This window comes from Lissotriton vulgaris, chromosome 4_1, assembly GCF_964263255.1.
Source record: "Lissotriton vulgaris chromosome 4_1, aLisVul1.2, whole genome shotgun sequence".
NCBI lineage: Eukaryota > Metazoa > Chordata > Amphibia > Caudata > Salamandridae > Lissotriton > Lissotriton vulgaris.
The window spans coordinates 27,030,614-27,042,351 of NC_141691.1; the positions used below are offsets into that span (position 1 = coordinate 27,030,614).

General features: G+C 41.3%; 1 protein-coding gene across 1 annotated transcript in view; it reads left to right on the forward strand.

Moving 5' to 3' along the window:
- The window catches only part of LOC147718262 (indolethylamine N-methyltransferase-like), a 36,764-nt gene extending 30,697 nt beyond the window's left edge, over window positions 1-6,067 (forward strand). The window contains exon 3 of the mRNA XM_086966666.1: window positions 5,270-6,067. Within this exon, the coding sequence (XP_086822792.1) occupies window positions 5,270-5,705 (436 nt within the window). The 3' untranslated portion in view covers window positions 5,706-6,067. The remainder of the gene's footprint in view (window positions 1-5,269) is intronic.
- The last annotated feature ends 5,671 nt before the right edge of the window (window positions 6,068-11,738 follow it).

An 11,738-nucleotide genomic window follows, 5' to 3' on the forward strand; every position in this document is an offset into this window, starting at 1 on the left:
AACTGGGTTTATGAAAATATTCAGAAGTCAGTTATTCAAGGTAGTAGTGTTTTCACTATAATAGCTCTCACAGGTCCTTTTTAAAAGCTCCAGCGGAGGGATTTAATCAGATTTTATTGGGTAGAGTTCAATATCTTAGATATGCTCTCTGAGAAAGATTGATTAATTTTTCTTCTTTTCTTTAAAGGAGTTTTCAAGAGTTCTAAAGTCAATGGATGCCTCCATATGTGCTGTTTTTGTATTAGGGGGGCACAATAGTCCTTCAGGCCGACAGAGTTGACTGATTTGTGGTGAGTAACACTGAGTTCAGGCCAAATTCCGCCAATCACTATCTGGCAGAACTTTTACTCAGGTGGCTCCAGTTTGTAGGTTGGCAAGTTTGAGTGAGTTTTGACCTCCCCGAGCATGATTACCGGGTCCTAGGAGGTCATTCATTGAGCTTTTTCTAACCCAGGCTGTTGCCGGTTGTCACCACCGTTTGCAGTCAGCAGGTTGCCACTGATGTAGAAAATCTACTTGAGTGGCAGCAAAATCACAAAGAGTATCTGCGCCCCCTGGTCCACCATTTGTTGCCATTCACCCTGATTTTTTCATGTGAAACATGCTCCCAGCGCTACATCACAGCTCGAGCAGTGCAACATGCTATTTTAGTCCATTGACAGAACAGAGTGAAATCTCGCAGAGTTTTTATGAAAGTCTGTGAAATTCATGGTGCCAGATTCTGCGTCATACGCCCACCTCACATTTTATGTGCCAGGTGTTAGGATATTTGATTGTATGTACACAAAATAAAACAATCCTCCTGATGCCATGCTAACAATTTCAGGATGAAAAGAGGTATAACAACATATTCAAATATTTCGTTCATGACGTAAAACTTGCAGCTGCATGTAGAGGAGTCTTTTAGGGCCTCAGGTGGAGTATGGTAATGCCTGTCAGTAGTATATTTCCATAGTCGATTCAAGAGAGAACTACAGACTGGACATCTGTCTGAACTCTTTCTTATTTATGTTGTTATCCTCCCTGAGAAGTCAAATATGATATTTTACACTTTTGACGCAGGAATTTCTCTTGGTGTGAAATTCAAGTTTTAGTGCAGAATGACTCCCAGATTTGCTGCTTTTGGTGAATTGAAGTTTCCTGTCATGTATCGCAAGATTGTGAAGACTGGCCTTGACAGGAATAGCACATTCTTCATGGTATTAAAAAAGGATTGTGCTTGCAATAGGTGCAATATGTCCGGGAGAAGCTCTGTGTTGTCATTAGATAGATGATAGGACAGGCCCTAATGAAAAGATGTGCACTGAAAAGATAGGAGGGGATAAGATTCAGTGTTGCCTCTTCTACCCAGAGCAGGGAGAATTGGTGGGAGAGAGAATCACACATTTTTATAACTGATACATGAAACATTGAAGGACTGTCCCTTTAATTATCCATCCATTCTTCCAGGGCTTTTAAGAGAGAAGTGGTTCACTATATTAAAAGCTGTGTATGAGTCTAATAGAATTATGATTGTTACTGAGTATTTGTGGGAAAGATTACAGTCTCCATCCAGACCCAAAGCTTCACTGAAATTCATCAATAACATTATGCTCTGCATCTAATTGATTTAGTTGTGTTTCCACATGACCTCCCAGTGACCTTCCAGTACTTTGTCTTGAAAACGCAGGTGAGAAATAGGTCTGCTCCTGATTTTTTTTTTTTTTTTTTAGAAGTGAGATGTAACCAATGTATTAGATTGTCTCATGCTTGCACTAAGGTAGTGAGGCAGTAGTCATGTTTTTCTAAGAAGTGCAAGAGAGGTGGTAATACCTGTAGTTGTTTGGTATGCATGAGTGCAGATTGGGTGGTTTGTTTGAAAGATGACCAACTGCCTACTGATGTCAAAACTGTGCCAACTTGAGCTGTTCTTTGACTGGGTAAAAGAAAGTGCAATGTTTTATCATTTTTCCTGAATTAAATGTGAGTATTTTTGGCAGTTTTCAATTCTACTGTCCGACATAGGTAGTCATGGACTGTTTGTGTTTAGTTTGACATCCACTTATCATTTATTCGGACTGTTTTCTTTTAGAGTAATTTTCCCTGAAAATGGTTGTTGCCTTGCCTCTATAATGCATAGCTTTGTCTGTAAATCTGAGTCACTGTCTTTTTTGCTCAGATCTTTTGAGAACCATTTGGATGTTTTGTCTCTTTATATTTAGGAGTCAAATCTTCATGATGTATGACATTGTTTAGTTGTAGTAGTTGTGGTCCAATTGAAGTTGGAAGTGGCATGAGAAGCAAGGATGGAATTATGAACACTTTTAAAGCCGCTACCCATTATTTTTGTTGTTGTTGGTCTTCAGTAGTCACCATATTGGAAAAGAAGAGACCCCCCCGGACCGCACCCCCCGTTCAGCGACTCCATCGCCGACTTGATCAGCACTCATGCCCTGACCTCCACTGGCTACATACTCCTCGGAGACCTGAACTTTCACCTTGAGAACAACAATGACAACAACTCCACAACCCTGATCAATAACCTCGTCAACCTCGGACTGAAACATCTCGTCACATTACCCACCCACTCCTCAACCCCGTCTTCTCCTCAAGCCCGCACGTCTCTGTCAGCCACACCACCGAACTCCTCTGGACCGACCACCGCTGCATCCACTTCGCCTTCCAGAAGCCCACCACACCCAACATATCCCCCGCCGCTGCTGGAGCAAAATCACCGAAGACCAAAAACACGCAAACCTAAGTCTCAGACCACCCACCGAACCCTCCAACGCCGACCACGCTGCCCACAGCCTCAGATGCTGGATCGAGGACTGCGCCAACTCCTTCGCCCCACTGAATAAACCCCCTCCACAGAGAGCCCAGCAAGAGGGCCAGCTGGTTCACCCCAGAAATCCTATCGTCCAAGCAAGCCTGCCAGAAACTAGGGAAGAAATGGCAAAGTGAGCAGACTCCGGACAGCCACGCAGCACACAAGGACGCCATCCGCAACCATCACCACCTCATCAGGGCGGCCAAGAGGACCTCCTTCAAAGACCGCTTCGACAACAAGGCACACAATAGCAAGGAGCTCTTCAACATTGTGAAGGAACTCTCCAACCCCAGCTCCAACACTAACAACATAACGCTGTCCCAAGCCCTGTGCAACTCCATCACCACCTTCTTCTACCGCAAGATAGCAGACATCCACGACAGCTCCAACACCCAGACAGCCCCAACAGACAGCAACACAACAGACCTTCCGCACACCATCGACCATGACCCCCTGCTAGCCTCGGCCAGTGTGAGCATTGATTACACCCTCAAGACCATGTACACAATCCACTTTGGCTCTCTGTCAGACCCATTCCGGCACCACGTCTTCAACAGAGCAAGCAGCTCTATCACACCCCACCTGCGCAACATCATCAATCTCTCCCTCAAGACCGCGACCTTCCCAGAGATCTGAAAACACAACAAGATCAATGTCCTACTCAAAAAACCTAAGGCAGACCCAAGAGACCTTAAGAACTTCCGGCTCATCTCTCTGCTACCCTACCCAGCCAAGGTCATCGAGAAAATCATCAACAGACAGCTAACTTGATACCTTAAAGAAAACAGATCCCTGGACCCTTCCCAGTCAGGGTTCCGCAGCAACCACAGCACCAAGACTGCAGTCATCGCCACCGATTACATCAGGACCCTGCTTGACAACAGCAAGACCACATCACTCATCCTCCTAGACCTTTCTGCCGCCTTCGACACCGTCTGCCACCGCACACTACGCGCACCCCTCCACGCCGCAGGGATCTGAGACAAGGCTCTTGATTGGACCACCTCCTTCCTCTCTGGCAGAACCCAGAGTTTCCGCCACCCCATTCCGTCCCAAAGCCTCCAAGATCATCGACGGCATACCCCAGGGATCCTACCTCAGCCTGACGCTGTTCAAATGTTTGAAATGCATTGGGTTCATTTACTGTACTGGTCTAAGGAAGGTTGAAAGCACGTGTCAATGTTTTAAGCTTTTGGCCGCAGTGTTGCCCCCCTTTGTTCTATTCTTGATGAATTCTGCGTGTTGGGGCGACTGTGTCACTGTGATGCACGCACATTTGGCAGTCAATGCAAAGACAGATTTACAAAATGAAGGGAAGGTGTGCACTCAATACTTCTACATTTGCTTTGCAATTTGTCTCGTCCCAAAAACGAGTTGCACCCCATGAGTGACTTATTATTGAATCAAGTGTGGTATATTACATTTGATATATATATTACTTTGGAGACAGGATAACCTCTAGGACCATGGATTTTCTTCGTATTCTAGCCTCCACTATTTCATGTTCACTCTTTAATGTTTATTCTTTGTCAGTACACTGAAGCAAGAGGTTTTTGCATTATTAATTATGTTCGTAATTACTTGTGTTTTAAGGAGGATTAGCTCTGATGCATGTTAAATTCCTGATCTGGTGTTTTATTTTTGGGTCAGTGCATTATGGGAATGGGAATGTTTAGTTTTGTTCACGAACACCAAAGGACCCAGCAGGTAATGTGATATGGTTTATTCGATCTAATGGGGAAAACGTTTGCGAACAGGATTTAGGAAAGGGTAGCAGAAGGAGGAAAGTTGATAACATTCCGCGTAGGAGGAAGAGATGTAGATTCGGAGTTGCCGGTTTCACAAGGTAAATGTACATTGTTCATTGATGGTTTTATTTTACAATAAGGAAGTCAGGGCGAGGTAATCTTTTGCTGTATTACAATCTTGTTTGTTTGGGTTTCAAGAGGGGATGTGAGGCCAAAGGCAGTCCTGGATAAAACTATAGCTGATGTCATTAATTTTTTAAAACATCGAAATGTCGTGCACTTTTTATTATTGTTGAAGCAGTTCTTTGTTAATTCATTTGCAGTACTCCTGAAGAAGAACAAATGTTCGAAATGCATTGGGTTCATTTACTGTTCCAATCTAAGGACAGTTGAAAGCACATGTCAATGTGTTAAGCCTTTTGCAGCATTTGGTATTTGAAAATGCGGAATAAATCATTCCATTTCAACCTGGCTGTCTCTGAAGTGATTTTTAAAAAAAAGAATGGAGTACATGGATTATCATTTTCACTAACTGAAATTGGTTTGCTATGGATTACTGTGGTTTACCTGGTTCAAATATGGTTCATTGTAAGAGGAAGATTCCTCAATTTCGCAGTGCAGCAGTGAGGGGCACAAGTGTTGCCCCCCTTTGATCTAATCTTTAGTCAGCAAATAAACACATGTTAATCAAGTTATATCTCTTTCCTTTCAGTGATAAATGGTTTGGGAAGCAAGATACGTTTAAAACAAAAATAAATCAAGTTCTCAAACATGATGTCAGCAGCTGTAATCCACTGTCTCCAGTCATCCACTCCCAGGCTGACTGCCTGGTCTTGGCACACTGTTTGGAGCATTTTGTCACAGATGAGAAGTCCTACTGCGAAGCCCTGAAAAATGTCTCCTCACTGTTAAAGACCGGAGGACATCTAATAATGACTGCAGTTCTCCAAACAACATTTTACATGTGCGGTGAGTTTAAGTTTCCTCTTTTCTGCTTGGAGGAGGATTTTCTGAAGGATTCTGTCAAGGGGGCTGGTTATGTCATTGAGGAATTCTACATTTATCAACGGGATTCAGAAAAGTTGTATTCTTTAACCGATTATAAATATCTTGCTATTTTAAAAGCGCGCAAAGAAAGAGAAATTTAATTTTCCTGTAAAGGTACTGGCAAGAAATGGATGGATGGAAATGCAAGCTTAGGCGAGTATGACATTTATTTAGCATTTTTCCCATTACATCTTTAGTACTGTCATTAACATCACATTGGAACATTATTGAAAGCTAAACATGGTACATCAAGCTAAATATAAGTAGTTGAATGATAAAAGTGATTAAAACTGATTGTGAGTAGTTGATTAATAAATATAATCAATAAACAATGAAGCCATCCTACCTAGTCAACATGACTTTCTTTTTGAGAACTTCTGAGTTCACATGTTTTGGTTTTCATTATAAACTAAAGAATCTGATTCCATTGTAAAGGCTTTTTTAAACATTATTATATTTGGTGTTGTTCCATCAATCAACACAAAACTATCCAAAAAAAAGTGCATCCTTATTGACTCCTCTGTGGAACATTTGGCTCTGATGTATCAAGCGCAGGCCAAGAAGAGGGGAGGGGGCAAAACATCACTTTCATATGAAAAAACAGCTGGATGTAATTACAACAAATTTAGTTAGACAATTGCTCAGAAAGTGTGCTTTTCATTATTTGGTATGAATCTATTCAGTATGTTTTGGGAAGGTTGTCTTCAAATAGGTGCTTGGGTTGGGAATGAATGGATTGCCCTCCAGAAACAGTTATGATTCTTCCACCTTTGCTGTCGAGATAAGCTTTGATGTCTAGGAACATATGATGCGTCTGATAAGAAATATTCATTGATGCCAAACATGTTGTGGGAGCCAACACAGGACATGGCGTCACGGTCCTCATTGAGATGCATTGTATTATAAGTCTGTTTCCTAGGGTCATGAATAGAACACATACGAATGATGATAACATATTTTAGTCACAATATAAATCATGTGTTGATGATGCCATACTAAGTTTACATATTGTGTTTGTATGCACATGTGACTTTACCCTTTCAAAATTGGTGATTCTCTGGTGTGATTGGAAAAACCATGTGTCGGAGAAAATGGTTTCCTTTTAAGATTTTCTCCTAGATGTTAAGAGCATATGTTCCGAAAGCTTACATTGTCCTTCTCAGATATGTGAGAAAGAAATCTCATTTTCTGAGAGAAACAACTGTTTACACCAGCAGTCAACTCTCAGCTCTTTCTTTCATGTTCTAATCTAGTTTCTCGCAGTGTTATAATGAACAGTTTAGGCACTAACAGGCTTATGCACAAAGAGGCAAGAGAGGTGCAGAAAGAGGCAAGTGAGATACAGAAAGCAGCAAGATAAGTGCTGACTGAAGCATCAGAATTAGGAAAGAGTGGTAGAGAAAGAGGCAAGAGAAGTGCAAAAAGAAGAAACAGATATGCAGAAAGGGGGAAGTGGGGTAGAGAAAGAGGAAAGAGGAGTGTGGAAAGAATCAAGAGAGGTACAGAACAGAAAGAAACAAAACAAGTGCAGAGATAAGGAACAGAGGTGCAGAAAGGCAAAAGGGATGCAGAAAGAGGTAAGAGGGGTGCAGAAAGAAGCAAGACAGGCGCAGAAAGAAGTAAGAGTGGCTTGCAAAGCATTATTATCAATGTAACACCAACATTTAGTAATAATTAACAGGTGACCATTCTAGGTTTGCAAAGGGCCATCCACCACGTTGAAACACTTGTTGCTGCATTTTTGGTAACATTTGAGCCGTTTGAGCTAGAAAAAAGGCTTTTGTTGTTCAAATCTGCAGATTAAGGAGCAGATGATGGAGTATGTTTCTAATGCGGAAAATGTATAATTGTGCGAATGTCAATGCAGCCAAACAGTCGCATAAATTCCAGTGGCCCTACTCATACCTCTGACTAGGTCCACAAGTGCTCCTCAGTGATTCCTCAATCAATCAATCAATCAGACCATTTCTAGAGCACAGTACTTACCCGTGAGGGTCTCAGGGCTTGGGGGGGATACTGCCAATGCTAAAAAAGCCAGGTCTTGAGGAGTCTTCTAAAGGTCAGCAGGTCTTGGGTCTTCCATAGGGGGATGGGGAGGGTCTTCCAGGTCTTGACGAGGAGGTGGAAGAACGATCTGCCTCCTTATTTTCTTTGTCTCACTGAGTTCATAGTTGAGCTTATGTGAAAACGAGACTACATCTGAGGTTACCAGTAGACTCCATAACACATAATCCAACTTTGCATAATTCCTATACACTAAATACTACATAGTTTCTATCCACATAATTACACTGCACAACATACCACATAATTTCACTACACACAACGTACATCCACTCCACTCCAAAAAACATTAGTAACAAACTTTTACATTTACAATGCCAATAGCTTTAACTCTTGCAAATACTGAACCTATGACATTGCAAATGCTTCTTTAGATAGTAGTTGTGTTTGTAGACTGGTGGAGAAAGGGTGCTGGGTCTCTGACCAGTGCTTAGTAATTCTCCTGCATAGGACTTACAGAAAGTACCAGGAGGGTTTCTTGGCCCCAACAGTCCTTCAGGAGTAAAGTGGACTTCATCCAGTTTGTAGGAGGGATGTTTGCAGAGTGATTGTGAAAGGGGGTGTGGCCTCCAATGACATCTTAGCAACCCCACTGTGTGGGACTTACTGGAGGTAAAAGGGTGGTAGTTGGCCCCCTGTTGCAGGGATTCTGCACATACACAGAACTATGCACAAGAAAACAGGACCTCAGTGTATAGGGGTTTACCAACCTACCACATAGGTACCCAAAATCCCAAAACCGACTAGCTATAGTGTCTCATTTGTTCTACTCCAAAAATCAATAAGCTACAAATGAATAGACAACCCAAAACACAACACTCCTGACTCTCTCAGGAATCGTGGTAGAAAGACATACCTGTTCGCTCGCTCACATTAACTTGTCCGCAATAAGAATTGTCAGAGTCACTGAAATAATTCAAAATGTTATTTTAACTATCGTGCTCTACAATACAGTATACGAGCCACTGCCAGCAGCAAAATGCATAAACTCAAAACAGTTAGCATTGTTATAATTCCATAGAGTACAAAGAGGGAAGTCATGATATAAAGACAGAGGAAAAAGGACAACAAGGCCTAATCACCCTACCCCTGACTGGAGAAGTCTACTTATGTAAAAGAAGATCTCTGGTCTTTGACAGCAGACCCCATATCTTAAAGCCTCGATGCAAGGTTTACATCATAGGAACAGGGGAGCTCTACTCCAAGGAAAGGCTTCCTACAAGTGTATTAAAACAACATGCAACCCGTAATATCAAAGCACAAATCTTCAGGTTTGCCGCTGTGTTTAGCATGTTATGTCTTTGTGCTAGGGACTGACCAGAAGAGAATAACAAGGGGCATTGTTTATCAACTTTGCACATCGTGTTCAGACTAAACTCCAGGAAAAGCAGACTGTTCTCATGTGAAAGGCACAGACAGAGTCTTGCAAAAACCAAGGGATGTAGTGATGTGCACAAAAGCAGCATCATAGCAACAAAGCTCATGCTAACTTAGCGATGTCGACAATGTCCTAAGGGCCATTCTTGGGGGCCAACTACCCATCCTACGTCCCACACAGCAGGATTGTTAAGAGCTGATAGCAGACGACACCCCCGATTCCCTCTTCTCTGCAAATATGCTCCCTGGTGCACTCTTGAATGTAGATTGAAGTCCGCTTTGCTCGTGGTGGTCCCTGGGGGCCAACTAGCCTACCTCTTACCTCCAGTAAGCCCCACACAGTGGAATTGCTGAGAAGTGGAAACAGGCCATGCCCTCTTTCTCCACCACTCTGCCAATGAGCCACCTGGCATGATCTTAGTTGGGGAAGAAGTCTTCTTGCTTCCTGAGGTTCCCTGGCGGCCAGCTAACTCTCCTGTCTTCTCTAGTAAGCCCCACGCAGCTGGATTGCTGGGAGATGGTTCAAGGCTATGCCCCCTTTTTACACCACTCTGCAAACACTCCTCCTTGTGCGCTGCTGCTCGGGGGATGAAGTCCAATTTAGTGCTGAGGTCCTCAGGACACAAGAAGACCTCGTCCGCCCACCAGCAGTGCGCAAAGAGGTGCGTTTTTAGAGGGAGCACCCGGTGCAAGTCAAATGAAGACCCTTTCAGGCATAGAGTGATCCATAAATTATGCAAAAAAGAAGCAGATACCGCTGGGTAGTTCTCACGCTTAGGTGGAGTGCAGATCATGCATAGAGCATTCTCAAAACCAGTGGCACTCTAGATCTGCTCACCTCAGATGTCTGCTTTTTAGGAATAGCATAGTGGCATCCAAGCCGAGAAAGAAAGGATTACTCTATGCCTGGAAGGGTATTTTTTTACCTATACTGGGTGATCCCTTGTGTCTGGACAAAACTATATCACTCTGAAGAGCTGTAAAGACAGTGAAACACTGTGTCAGGGGTTGCTTTCATTCATTTGAGGTTGGATTGGTTGGTATTTTAACAATTCAAAGCTGTAGTACTGTGCCTGGAGTAGTACATGGATTATGTCATTGTACAGCTCTGCATGGACAGCATTGTGCCAGTCCTATGCTTAGAGACTTTGCTGTAGAAAAGACATTCACACAGTTTAATCACTAAACCATATATTCAATAAAACATGTTTAATCACTCACTTACACAGTCAGTCACACACCCACTAAATCATCCATTCATACACCCACTCATTCTTGTATACACCTTGGTAATATTTATATTAAGCATATTTAAACTTTACAGAAACACAAAGTCTTCGGATGAAATCATCAGTGATGTAATCAGTGATGTCATTTAAGATGTCATCAGTGATGTCACTGACCATGTCATGAGTGATGTAATATGTGACTTATTCAGTAAAACATTATGGAGAAGCGAGTTGTAGTTAGCTCCACTAACTATAACGGCAGAATTTTGTTGGTTTTGTACAAATGAAATCTCCAACTAACTATAACATCCCTGTGAATTTCAAAGGTTTTTTTTCAGTGAATTTCAAAGGTTTTTTCAAATGCTAATTACTAACTATAACATCCCTGAAACTTATGGTTTTCCAGTGAATTTCAAAGGTTTTCTAAATCTGAATTTTTATCTATAACTTCCCTCAAACCAAATTTTTTTCAGAGAATTTCAAAGGTTTTTTAAATGTTAATTTCTAACTATATCATCCCTGAAACCTATGATTTTTCCAGTGAATTTCAAAATACTATTGTGCTATTCATCATTAAAACTCTTTTCAAAGTTAACCACTATAAACAGTAAAATTGACTAAAAAAACTGTTTTGTGATCTAATGTATTACACAAATTACACTGTTACTTTTTCAAGTTAAGACTACAACATTGTTTAAGATTTTCATAACATTTAATTTTCCCTTTTTTGCTGTTCTCAGATTTCACTAAGTTTACTGACACAGTAATGTCGATGTGGTATCATTATGAAACAGCGGGGAAAAAAAGCAATCAATCTAGATTGTTGAAAAAAAAACAAATTAGTGTACAACATTATTTTCAATATCTGTACCTATATGTGTTCCTCCTTACAATTTTTTCATTACATCGTTCTTCTACAGTGTGTCTTTCATTTATCTCAAGAACATTTTCAAAATGTACACTCATTTACATCTCCTCCAATATACACAACAAATATGCAAACTATTGGCATTTCAACACACTTTTTACAATTGCAATACCTATCAGCACAAATAATAGTCCCAACACTAGTTATAATTAGTACTTGTTTCCAGTGCTCTCTACTTTCTGTTCACATCTTTCCAATAGCCCGAATAATGTTTTCAAATCTTTGGTTTGCAAAATATCCATTATGAATTTGTTAAATAATTTTGACATCTTCCCAATAGGGTGAATGATGTATTCAAAACTTTGGCTTCTAAAATATCAAATATGAATTTGGTAATTTGTAAGGCAATCTGGGTTTAATTTCCAAGTGTGTATCATTGCAATGTATCCATCCTTTATTACACTTTAAATACACAGTATAGTGTCCAGATGTTTTAGTAGGTCAATCAATCAATAATCAAGGACCACATTTTCTAAGAGACCAACTACAATCCTACAAACCCACAAGAGCTCTACGATCAGCCACTCTCAGCCAAC